The sequence below is a fragment of the Panthera tigris genome, chromosome B2, assembly GCF_018350195.1.
Source record: "Panthera tigris isolate Pti1 chromosome B2, P.tigris_Pti1_mat1.1, whole genome shotgun sequence".
Lineage (NCBI taxonomy): Eukaryota > Metazoa > Chordata > Mammalia > Carnivora > Felidae > Panthera > Panthera tigris.
The window spans coordinates 136,188,783-136,201,949 of NC_056664.1; the positions used below are offsets into that span (position 1 = coordinate 136,188,783).

Below are 13,167 nucleotides of genomic sequence, written 5' to 3' on the forward strand. Positions count from 1 at the left end.
TTAGCTAGCATTTCTTTCTGGCCACAAGGAGAACCAAACAAAAGTGTTAGCACAACCACCAGGAGAAAACAGGAAGCCAACTTACTTGTCCTTTCCGCCAGCATTCCACTATCTCCTTGTCTGTGTTCTTGCTCTCCAGGAGAGCTAGCTGCCGAGCGCAGGTTGTCAGGAGGGCACCGAACTGTTCCAGGGCCTGCTCCAGCTGAACCACCTGGCCGGAGAACTCCTGCTCCGAAAGGGCCATCTGGCTAACCAGGTTCTCCAAGCTGGTCTGCGTCTGGAGGACGCTGTCTTCCCACTGCTTCCAGTCGGCACGCAGGGCCTGCATCTCGGCATCCACGAGCTCGCACCCACTGGCACTTGTGTTCTGTCTCACTGCGGGAGCCAGCGACTCCACTCTGCTTAGGCGGCTTGCCCCGATCCCTCTGGAATCCATCAGCTCCTGTAATGGAACATCGCCGTGGCAACCGAGGAGGCCGTGAGTCACTCGGGCCGCGAGTTTACAAGCGTGTACAGAGCGGGGACCGGAATCAATTCATCCGCCCACCCCTGAGTTGCGAGAGCAGAGAGTTGTCCTCGTGAGCGCTGAGGTTTCAGGCAAAAGAAGCCAGGGAATGCGCAGCATCCTGGAACAGACTGAACAGGGCCCCTGACATCAGGCCTTGTCTGAATATGTGAAATTGTCTTGGCGCAAAGGGATATAAACTTTCGCCTGTGGTGTGTTTCTCCAATAAATGTGTAAATGTGCTCTTTCTCCTTACGGTGACAGACAAGTGAGCAGGGACTGGCACAGAGCGGCAGCCCTGCTCCGCTCGCGGTCTGTCCCCCGTTTCCATCCCCTTCTGGTAAGATAGCGGCTTAGGTCAGTTCTGTGCCACCAGGACTCAACGCTAAGCCGACACAACCACAGAATGAGCCCTCCTCAGCGTCAAATACTGCGGTACCTTAAATAAACATTTTCATAGTAACTACAACGAATATTTCACAGACATGCGTAGCCAAGAGTGCAAAGTAACTTTTAGACTGGGTTCATTTATTGCTATCATTTTTACTTTTAAGAAACTCACCAGAAGTTTAACAACGGAGGCATAACTTTTAGGCTGAAAGTACACAAATACTCTAAAGGACAAGATAAAATTAAAATGTGCGTTACAAATTAGGTAAAATAGCGGCATTTCTGAGAATAGAGTCTTAAAATCTCTCACTTAATTCATCATCTGGTGGGTTTTTTTTTAATTTTTTGTGTTTATTTATTTTTGAGAGAGAGAGAGGAGACAGAGAATCTGAAGCAGGCTCCGTGTTGTCAGCACAAAGCCTGACATGCGGCTTGAACCCACAAACCGTGAGATCACGACCTGAGCCAAAGCCAGACACTCAACTGGCTGAGCCACACAGGCGCCCTCATCATCTGCTGTTTATACATTTATATACCCGTTGCTAAAGTTTTTGTTAGTATTAATACAAAATTATGACTTCTGGCTTAAATCAAAGGAAAAGATGATTATTAGGGAAAAAACTTCAAGAGGAAAATCAATTACGAATTAACAAGTGTAGAAAAATAGCAGTGTTAAGTATGAAGCATCCTTAATAGGTTATGTTAAATACAAACTGTCTTAACAAACCTATATAATTCAGTTCATATTTCATTAGATTCGCTTAAAATAAATATACCTTCTTGCACTTATATACAAGAGCCAAATTTTAGTATAGATAATTTAAAAGTATCTAGTTATATCATAGTCCAAAGGGCAATCACATGAATCTTTACACAGTTAGCATTTAATATACATACCCACCCTTTTCTTGGCAGGAGGTTTCTAAAAGCCTTCCTTGTTTATCAGTGCATATAGTAAGTAGTGATTTGGGGAAAAAAATATATATGTAGCTTTTAAAAAAGAGCTATGTCTAATTATTAGATTTAAATACTTAATAATTTGCCTTTTTGGGTGATTTCAAATTTGGAGTTAAAACGGTACCAGTAGTCAAAAATCAGTTTTTCCCAAAACATTCTCTAATGCATTATCTCAGTTTTCCTAGGCAAGAAAATGGGACATTTCAATATTTGCAACCACTAATTCCACCCATCCGGATTTTGAACAAGAATGTCATCACTTTAAAGTGTTTTGAAATGACTTGTATATGTATTTCCTTGTCTTGGGTTTAACTATTTAAAAATATCATATGCAATATATCCCTTATACACACATATTTGGCTTTGAGGTTGTCCCTTCTTGGCGGTTACTCTTGAGTGTGGGAGGAGATGATGCTGAAGGTCAGAGGAGGTGCTCATTTCCTCCAAGGTCCTTCCCCACCCACCCACACACCAGCCTCCAGTCTGGACTGACCTGGACCTCAGAGTGTCACCCTCTGCCAGGCTTGACTTTCTCCTTCCCAAATTCCAATTTCTTCCTGCCAGCTCCTTCTCCTACATTTCCCATATGTTTGGAAGAGCATAAAGTCTAGACCATCACTCTTGACTTTTCCCCCACTTTCATTCTCTAGCCAGTTAAAGGCCTCATTGACTAAATCTGTTGAATTTTCTTATTGAGTGTATGCCGTGTGCATGGTCTATGTGCATGATCTAATTAAGTCCTCAAAACCACTAGGTGATCGAGGGACTATTGTTATTAATTTACCATTAAGACGTTGAAGCTTGAGGACAGACATCAAGTGATTTGCCCAACACAGCTAGAAAATCAATAGAGGCATAATGCAGCCTTGGCATCTGATTCCAGAGCCTAAGCCATAAGTAGAGTGAACTCACATTACATCTGATGTACTATTTTATAAACATCAGTTTATGCATCATTGTTCCCTACTACACTGCAGGTTTCTTGAGGGAATGTACAACCTTGGTTGAATAAGTGGATAAATGGATGGATGAATAAATTAAAATATTAGTGAGAAATGTATCAAAGAAGCATTTTAAAGAATCCCACAGATTATAAGAATTTCAAAAGGTGCTTTGTGTGATTATCTCCTTTTAAACCTACATGGTCACTGTAAGATTTAAATCATACTTTCTAAGCACTTAAAAATAAATTCTCAGGGCGCCTGGGTGGCTCAGTTTGTTAAGCGTCCAACTTCGGCTCAGGTCATGATCTCTCAGTTTGTGAGTTTGAGCCCCACATCAGGCTCTGTGCTGACAGCTCGGAGCCTGGAGCCTGCTTCAGGTTCTCTGTCTCCCCCTCGTGCTGCTCCTCCCCTGCTTGTGCTCTCTCTCTCTCTCTCTCTTTCTCAAAAATAAAAAATACACATTAAAAATAAATGAATAAATAAATAAATAAATAAATAGTCAAAATGTAGTTATTATTGTTGTCATCAACTATTATTTACAGGACTTTTATATTCTGATGTTCAGGGATCAGAACACAATGTGAATCTTAAATTCCTACAATAATTACACTATTTATTCCCAACATTTCCTCATCCACAACTAAACCATTTAGGGTTTCATCACTGCTTAATTTAAAAAAAAAATTAATGTTCATTTATATTTGAGAGACAGAGAGAGACAGAGCACAAGTGGGGGAGGGGCAGAGAGAGACAGAAATAGAATCCGAAGCAGCCTCCAGGTTCTGAGCGGTCAGCACAGAGCCTGACGCGGGGCTCGAACCCATGAACCATGAGATCATGACCTGAGCTGAAGATGGTTGCCCAACTGACTGAGCCACCCAGCTGCCCCTATCATTGCTTAATGTTTAGATTCAAATCTATTTTTTTCCATGGGGGGGTGGGGCAATTACTGCAATTAAATATTCACATAACTAGAAATACACTTGTCCAGCTCCCTTGTAAGGGAATAAACTAGGTGAGAATTTTAATGTTCTTTAAAGCACTGCCTTCCATTATGTTGTTGTACCGTTGGCTAGAAAAGCAGATGAAAACATCTAGGATGACATTTCCAAGTTATTATTCAAATTCACTTAACTAAGTTATGTTATAAGCCTTTTCATCACTGTGCTAGAAAATAGTATCTGGTTCCATCAGCCCTCCAAGCTGGCTAATATTTCATAGTCTCCCATGAGCAAATTTGCATATGGGAGTATACACAGAGAATGTTCCATTTCTGCTCACAAGTGTAAAGTGTCTTGAATTCCTTTTATCCTTTTTGCTTCTGTTTATAATTTGTGAGGTGCAAGGTAATAAACATCAACAAATAGAAAACAGGACACGTTTTAACTAACAATCTCACCCACAGAACCTTCATCATAGGGATGGCATACTCAAGAACCAATGAAACAATGAAGTTATAATATCTGTGCGCTTTCTGACCTTAATTTTAGACAATTTCTTCTGGGTGGCTGATGAATCTCCCGACATATCTGACCAGCGGTGAAGTTCTTCCTTCGCTGAATGGAGCCAATCCGTGAATTCCTGGACTGCATCTAAATACATCAGATGGTCTTTCACAATCTCTTCCACTTTCCTCATTTTCTCCTAGTGCACAAAGAAAACGATACTTTAACACTGGGCATTTTTTGAGAATATGAGTCAGACAAAAGAACAGGTGTCTTAATGATTTCATTCCTATTATTGAACTTTCTGTTTAATATCTTAGAATGAAGACATCAAATCTTAGTTAGACTGAAAGACTTTAAGGAAGCAACCATTTTCCTTTAAATTTACTTTAGGTTAGAACAAAAATCTATGAGGAATGAACGTTCACTAACATCCCTCGCTACTAACCCATTTAATAATTATTATAACTATTATTTAGGCAACAATACAGTATATTATTAGTGTGTTATTAGAGTCTTATTCCAGTGTAATTACTGTGGACAGTATTCTGCTCAGCACTTTAAATGTATCTGCTCATTTAGTCCTCTCAACATTGCTGTCATACAGATACTCTTATCACTATATTGTAGGAAAGAGCACTTAACCAAAGGCCACAGAGGTTAAGTAACATGCCCAAAGTCACACATCCAAAAGAGGGTCAAAGGCAGAGTTCAAATTTAGGTCTTTTTGACCTCAGAGTCATAGAGCTAAACCATTAGCAACCATTAGCAAAATAAAAATTAAGATAAACTAACACATATGTTAAAAACTGTAGTGTTAATAATACAAAGAGAATTCCCCAAAGGAAAACGAAGAAAGGAAAAAAAATCTTTCCCTAATTTCCTTTAACATTGTCACAAATACACAAAAGAAATTCATGGGGGAAAGTAAAGCATCAGAGAGAACTGAAAACAAGCCTGTTTTTACATAAAGGAGCCTATATGTGGAGAGTAAGAATAGGAAAAGGCAGTTTATACTACAATGAGAAATGCACAACATACGTTGTACACGACTGAAATCTAGGAGGTAAACAGACTCGCATTTAATACAACAGATACAAATGGCCAACAAAAGAAAAAGAACTGCAAATACTGACATTTGAGGCTCAATCTTAACAAAGAAAACAAATGGACTAATATCCCAAGTGGACAACGGTGAAAAACAAAGAATAAAAATAATCCCAAGACTGCAGAAAGAGAAGGATTCACGGGGATCCATAGGCGAGTAATGATCTTTATGTAATAACCGTTCACTAAATATACAAATAGCTTTAGGGCAGCCAGATCCCCTATAATTCAACCTGGAGTATATTCTTTACCTGAACCCTTGAAGTTTTTTCTCCAATGTAAAATACTAACCTTGGAAACAGTGATTATATCATTAAACTGTGTTTTCAGTTCCTCTTGAGCTGTTTCCTTGAAAGATTCATCCTCAGTCTTCTGGTAGAGCTCCCTGGATTTCGAGGCGAGACGGTGCAGGGTTCCGGCATGATCTTCTGCCTCGGACACGATGGACTGGAAGTGGTCCAGGAGGGAAAACTTCTCCTTCAGACCTGGCTGTGGTTGTAGGGGATGCTCCACTTTTTGATCTACGAATTCCATCCACTGCTCCAACTGGTTTTTCCACTCTAGATAGTCGTTCCATTTGCTAATCACAGACTCCAAAGTGCTAGAATTAATGTCACACATCACAAAAATAAGTTATCTTGACATGCCTCCTGAAAACTTAGTAGGAGGGCATTGCATCCATGTAAGCTGTTTTACTGAAGGCTATTCTGTGATGAAAACACTGCTTTTCTGACCCACAATAGTTTCCTCAAATGAAAAGAGATCTATGTTGAATTTGAAGTAAGATGTTACGGTCATACAGGCATCTAGATTTGTCTTCCGAATGCTAATGGACCTAAGTAAGCAAAGTTATGTATTTTGTTGTTAAAACATCAGTACTGGGGCACCAATTACATTTTATTTAATATATACCAATTCTTAATTTTCTTGGACCCAGTTTACCTTATTAAAAATCAGTTGATAATTATTTCTTGACTAGAATTCAAAATTTAAGGTATTCTAAGTACATAATATTATTAGATTGATTTTCATTTAAAAATGGACAGTGCTTAGTGCTCCTGAGTTGAATGTGTAAAGGAAAAAAGGGCTTAATATATTTATAAGAAACATAGTCATATAAGTCATATAAGTAATAGTCAAGTAAATAGCTCTCCAGACTGTCAAATAAAAGGCTCTCCAGACTGGCATTTTTTAAAAACAGATTTAAAAAATCTGTTAATGCCATTATTTAGCTTTACAGACTACTCTAAACTCATCTTAGTGACCATTGCAAGCACCCCTTGCATATAAGCCTATGATCCTGGAGTTCTATCTGCGGTAAATGTACTTCCAGCATCCCCTCAAATTGCTCCTTTCGCACCAACAGAAACCTCAACATAGGTACTTTGAAGTGCTATCCTTTCCTTAAAGAATTTTCTAGAAAGTCCAAATCAATCTCATCTCTCCAGAAGCACCCCCAGGCCCTGCCTTATCCTACAAGCCCACAGTGTCTTAGTAACACAATCTGAGTCGGAGCGTTTTAGAATGCATCCCACCCTATCCTCTGAGCACTTAAAGAGCAAAAACTACTTTGTTTCCTTTCGTTATTTTAGCTCGATAATTGGAGCGCTGCTACTGCTTAATATGCGGTTGTCAAATTTAATTTCTTACTGAAAAAAAGCAGAATCAAGGATTTGAATCTGCTTCTTGTATTTAACATTTTATTCCAACATCCGAAAAACATTCACCCACATTCATATTCCCTTTTATGGAGCCAGCCTATTGCCAAGCACTGGGAGGTTTGGTTCACGCTCCAGCAGTCCTCATTCTAGAATAATAGAACCAGGGGATCTGATTTCTTTCTTTGTGGACCATTATAAGTTATTCCTGGGATTCAAAGTCCTGCTGGCCTTGGGAGTCACCACCTATGCTCTGTATTTAAAGAAAACAAAACAAAACAAACAAAGTCTCTAAAATGTAGTTATAACCATGGTTCACCGTTTGCACTGGAGTGGATAACTGCAGTGTTGTGTTATGTTTTGTTTTGTGATGAGCTTTAATCTTTTATTCATCTGTTTTTTACGCTATTCATTTATTTATTATTAAGCACACACTTCCCCCATGACCTAAAAGTATATACAGCTTTCAGAATATGCCTGCTGGAATGTAATTTAGTAGAATTCTGACTGAAGGTCATTGGTCCCACCAGCCAGCCAGATGATCTGCGGATGCGTGGAAAAGAAAGGAAGGTGGCACTCTCCACTCATAAATTTAACTGCAACAACACCAGGTGTAACAATCAGTATCTTCTCTACTTGGTCCTAGTCCATTGCTGTCTTCTCTACGGAATCCCAGGTGGGAGGATCCTTGGGTGTGGGAGAACGTCCCCACGCACCGCAGGACATAAGCTCTCCTCGCCTTAGTCACTAAACGCCAGGGATGCGCCCATCACTGGGACAATCTAAAAGCCTACACACATTTCCACAGCCCCATTGTGGGTGACATTACTTCTGATTAAGAAAAAGATAAACACTTAAGCTGAACAGTTGCTAACAAATTAATTCCCTGTATGTTCCTCTAAAAAGGGAAACATTATTAAAGTTATTAAAGACCATACACCCTTGTTTTGATGAATTGAAAGGAGGGATCTTACTGAGCCCACGTTGTGTGCAAGATTCCATGAGAGATATTATGGGAGATGTAAATATTACACACACACACACACATACACACACATGCACACATGCACAAAACAAGCAAACAAACAAAATTGTCTTTGTCATTACAGAAAGTATAATCTAGGCAAAGAGAAGTATGCATATAACTAGCTAAAATAATATGCTTGGTAACTCTACCACAGGATACTCTCAGCATTGTTCCATCATTTACTAAGCCACGAGGTTTTATTTAGGAAAATAAACACTAAAAATAGGCTCTGTACCTCTGAGCACGGAGGGAGGAGCTCATGATATCAGCCCACACATCTTTAAGGTTCTGTAGCTGAGTCTGGATCACCTTTTGACCTTGTTTGTTGCTACTTCTCAAGGCCTGTTCCCCTTTGCCAATGGCCATATTCAACTTAACTTCTCCTTCCCCTTTCATCAGGAGAATGTCCTATGAAGGAACAGTGAATTCCTGTCAGTAGGAATATTAGAACCTTCTCATATTTAAAAAAATTTTTTTTAACGTTTTTATTTATTTTTGAGACAGAGAGAGACAGAGCATGAATGGGGGAGGGGCAGAGAGAGAGGGAGACACAGAATCTGAACCAGGCTCCAGGCTCTGAGCTGTAAGCACAGAGCCGGACGCGGGGCTCGAACTCACGGACCGTGAGATCGTGACCTGAGCTGAAGTCAGATGCTTAACCGACTGAGCCACCCAGGTGCCCCTACCTTCTCATATTTTTAAAAACAGTTATGTTTCCCATGAGAAACCTTACTCACTTTAAAATGAAAACACAACAAGAAACCCTTGGACCCTAGTGCAAAATGATGCTTTATTTAATTTTTTTCATGTTTATTTATTTTTGAGACAGAGACAGACAGAGCACGAGTGGGGGGAGGGGGCAAAGAGAGAGAGGGAAACACAAAATTGGAAGCAGGCTCCAGGCTCTGAGCTGTCAGCACAGAGCCCGACGCGGGGCTCGAACTCATGAACCGCAAGATCATGACCTGAGCCAAAGTCGGACGCTCAACCCACTGAGCCACCCAGGCGCCCCAGATATTTAATTATTTAAACATCAGATATCAGGAGTCTTGGAGTCAAGGATTAACTCCAATTTCAATTCTTGGAAAACTCTGGACCACTAACCTAGAAGCGTACATTTACTGAATGTTAGTTTCAAAGTAAAAAATTATTTTAAAAATGAAGACACACTTGTCAGAAACCTAACAGACCCCTCCCATCACTGCCTGGCTAACTCCCATCTTTCAAGGTCCCCTTCATTTGACTGCAGGCTGGGTTGGTGGACACACTTGTTTGCTTTGGTCATGGCCCCTGTCTCCATGGGCTATTGCAGGTAACTATTTACAGGTTAGTCTCTCCCACTAGACTGTGAACTGGAAAGGAAGCACCAATCTTTGTCTCCATTTCCCCAATGACTTGCATAGTGCTTGGAGTAGAATCAGTATCCCATAACATCTGCTGAATACTTACTAAATGAAATTAAAAATTATTTTGAAGCTATTGAAGGGGAAGCGTGATCCCTCCGTATCCCTTTCTCCAATTTCTCTGTTTTGCCCACATGATCTTCACTGAGAGGCTCACGGAACAATTAGGACCCAGCTCAGATATTTGTGAATCTAAGCAAATTGGTCTTTAGAAGTTGTCCGTGTCTGGCAGCTGTTCTCCACTTACCTGTATTTGTAACAGCCGCTTTTCCAAGGTGTCTTTGCTTCCAACGGTGCTCTCCGCACAGGCCAGTCTGTCTTGAATGTCCTTCACCCAGGACCACATACTCTGCACAGCTTCCTCCAGGGCTTCGTGCTCCTGCAGGGCCAGCTGGCAGTTCCGGAGTTTCTCTTTGGTCGTTCTGAGTAAGCTCTGGTAGTTGGTGAGGAGCTGGGAGCACAGGCGTCCTTCTTTTCCAGCCCCGTGGCCCTCTTCGCTGAGAAGCTGCCCTCTCTGGGAAAGCTTATCCAGAGACTCTCTAAAGAAAACAGAAAAAAAAAAAAAAAAAGTTGAATTCTGACATCCGGGAGTGCAACAGATAGTCAATCCTGGAGAAGTAGCCAGACAAGAGCTCACGGCTAACATGCCTTTAAAGAAAACGAAGATGCTGAGGACCTTCACAGGGCTGGCTACCTGCATCCCCTATGATTTCTCTGAATGCACTCAATATACATCCGGGGATTTCAATCCATCTATGCATCTATGCTGTGCATAGATCCTGCCCTATATTTTAAGGAATTCACATCAGAAAATGGCCCAGGACTGCCTTTCCAGCCTCATCGCTAACAGTTCTCTGTTCTGACTTCATGCTCTACTCCTGAGTTGTCCCCAGACCCTCTGCTTTTTGGTGCATACACGAGGATTCCTCCTTTGTGAAAACCCTTCTACTCTCCTCTGCTTCCTTCCTAGTTGGCCTTTCAAATGCCAGCGCAGGCATCACCTCCACAGGCAGTATCACACTGACCCCGGGGAGGGAGGAGAGTACAGGGCTCCTCCTCCATATCCATTCTGTTTCTGTCCCGTTCTATGACCTCATGCACCCTGTCCGTCTCAGTCCTCAGGCTTTCACCCTGCAGAAGCCAGGGTTATTGCATTCATCCCATATCCCCAGGCCCCAGTGCAAAAGATAACGTGCAAAAAACCAGTTTCTTTCAAAAGGCCATTATATGAGCGCTGATGGGTTTTCTTGTTGTATCCTGGGTACTTGGCTCATCTCAATTTGGATTTATGTTAATTATATCAAGGGAAAGTGTAGTCTTAGTGGGAGGGTGGGCTCTACCTTGTTCTACAGAGTTCTGAATTCTGATCAGTATGTCTATCAAAAATTTTCCAGGATACCAAAAGGGAGAGTGCAGATGTGTGAACACAAACTCTTGTGAGTACTGAGAAAAGAATACAAACTTTATCTCCTACAAGGTCTGTCATTTTTTTTTTTCTGAGCATCCTGTGGACCTCTGTGATATATGATTTATACAACATTATATCTACTCTAAATTACATTTCTTATAATCCGGTAAGACAAGAAGTTGGCTTAAGCAACAAAGTGAGTTAAATAATTCAAGACGACGGATATCACTTGTTGCTACAAGAATTCCTTAATGGATGATAGAAGTTCAATAAATCTCAAATCTGGGGCACTTTGAAAAAAAAAGGCATCCCCTCCAGATAGTTGAGTGTAATATTATGATGAAAACAATCCAGAGGATGGGGAGGGTCAAGTGGCCAGCAAGGGAGAAGTCAGGTGACCCAGCTGGAGAAGCTGGGGGCAGCAGACTACGTTAGGATTATCCGGAGAAGCAGCCAGTTACAAAGAGCCTGGGGGCAAACACACTTAAGGATTCTTAGCCTCTGGTCCTGGAACACCAGAGAATACCAGCTCAAGAAGAATATGTAAAGTCATTTTAACAGTTTGGAAGAAAGAGAGAAGTAGGTGTGGTCATGTTACATTGTATCTAGACAGGAGTCAAGATTTAAAAAGCAAATAAAGGGGCGCCTGGGTGGCTCAGTCGGTTGAGCGGCCGACTTTGGCTCAGGTCACGATCTTGCGGTCTGTGAGTTTGAGCCCCCGCGTCGGGCTCTGTGCTGACAGCTTGGAGCCTGTTTCAGATTCTGCGTCTCCCTCTCGCTGACCCTCCCCTGTTCATGCTGTCTCTCTTTGTCTCAAAAATAAAATAATAACGTTAAAAAAATTTAAAAAAAAAATAAATAAAAAGCAAAGTGCAGTGTAATTTTCAGAAAGCCATATAGTTAGAATGATACTGTTCTTCTATTAAATCAGCAAATATTTTCTTTTTTTTTTCTGGTACTATACCAGCCATTGGGACTATAACAATGATAACGACCTAAAGGTCCCTGACCTTGAGGAACTCACTATTGGGGGTTGGTGTGTATAGATTCAATGAAGAATTTACTCCGTGGTAAGGGCTCACAGAGACCAAAGGGCTCACAGGGACCAAAGCATTCCAGGAAAATTTTATAATAGTCATCAAACTAGCACACCAATAGCAGCTGTCACTATGGGTTACGTCTGTGTATTTGTTTGCATGTTTGTTTTTTAGGCAAGTTTGACCAAAAAGAAGACTCAGCAGAAAGAAGGAATGAATATGATTGGAATTAGACATTTTTTACTGAATTGATCACTGTTGCTGATTTGTCTGATTAAGCAGGCTGGATGTTAGCCTCTGCTGCTTCACAGATGAGTACATCTGCTCATTAAGAGGATAGTTAAGAGGTTTGAGTCAACCACGTGGATAGAACTAGAGGGTATTATGCTAAGCGAAATTAGTCAGAGAAAGACAAATATCATATGACTTCACTCGTACGAGGGTTTTAAGGGACAAAACAGATGAACATAAGGGAAAGGAAGTGATATAAAAACAGGGAGGGGGACAAAACATAAAAGACTCTTAAATATGGAGAACAAACAGAGGGTTGCTGGAGGGGTTGTGGGAGGAGGGGATGGGCTAAATGGGAAAGGGGCGTTAAGGAATCTACTCCTAAAATCACTGTTGCACTATATGCTAACTAATTTGGATGTAAATTAAAAACACAAATTAAATTTTAAAAAAGGAAAAAAAAAAGAACCTTGGGGTCAACCTGCACTCCAAGTACCAACAAAGCAACTGAACATGCCAGGGTGGATCGTGAATTCAGTGAGCAAAGCCCTGAAGCTGGTGAAGTCAAAAGCACAGGCCAGAGAACTTTGCCTGGGAAAGGAGCCAGAAATGTTTGCTCAGCCAAGAGACGACGGAGAGACAAATACCGCAATGGAGAAGAGGGACCTCCAGGACAGTCAGACTTAATGACCATAGCTTTTGCATTACTAAGAATGTTACGAGGATGGGTACGGATTGGAAATAAAACTGGCTGCTCAAGTATGTGAAGAATGTATGGAAACTGGGGTCTATAGCATTATTTTTATAAATGAAGAGTACCCTTTATTATGACCTGCTATCCTTATCATAACCTCTAAAAATAAAGTATGGTACTACTAGCAGCAAAATGCTGAAAGGCAAAATCAAGAAATACAGGAAGTAAGTGGCCCGTCCAATTTATTGAGCAAAAGGAGGTGGACCTAGGATGCAGATAGCCCCTCACCTCTATCCCTGTGCCCTCTCCAGAATACCACTTTGCCATAGAGAACACCACACAATCATCTGTCTCCTAGACA

At 41.1% G+C, this 13,167-nt stretch overlaps 1 protein-coding gene across 13 annotated transcripts in view; it reads right to left on the bottom strand.

The window, feature by feature from the left end:
- SYNE1 (spectrin repeat containing nuclear envelope protein 1) overlaps positions 1-13,167 on the bottom strand; it is a 470,028-nt gene that overhangs the window by 229,586 nt on the left and 227,275 nt on the right. For all 13 annotated transcript variants that reach the window (XM_042987332.1, XM_042987340.1, XM_042987338.1 and 10 more), the window contains 5 exons: positions 9,684-9,975; positions 8,269-8,441; positions 5,640-5,949; positions 4,276-4,440; positions 86-442 (listed from right to left, as the gene is read on the bottom strand). In XM_042987332.1, coding sequence (XP_042843266.1) covers positions 86-442; positions 4,276-4,440; positions 5,640-5,949; positions 8,269-8,441; positions 9,684-9,975 — 1,297 coding nt within the window. The remainder of the gene's footprint in view (positions 1-85; positions 443-4,275; positions 4,441-5,639; positions 5,950-8,268; positions 8,442-9,683; positions 9,976-13,167) is intronic.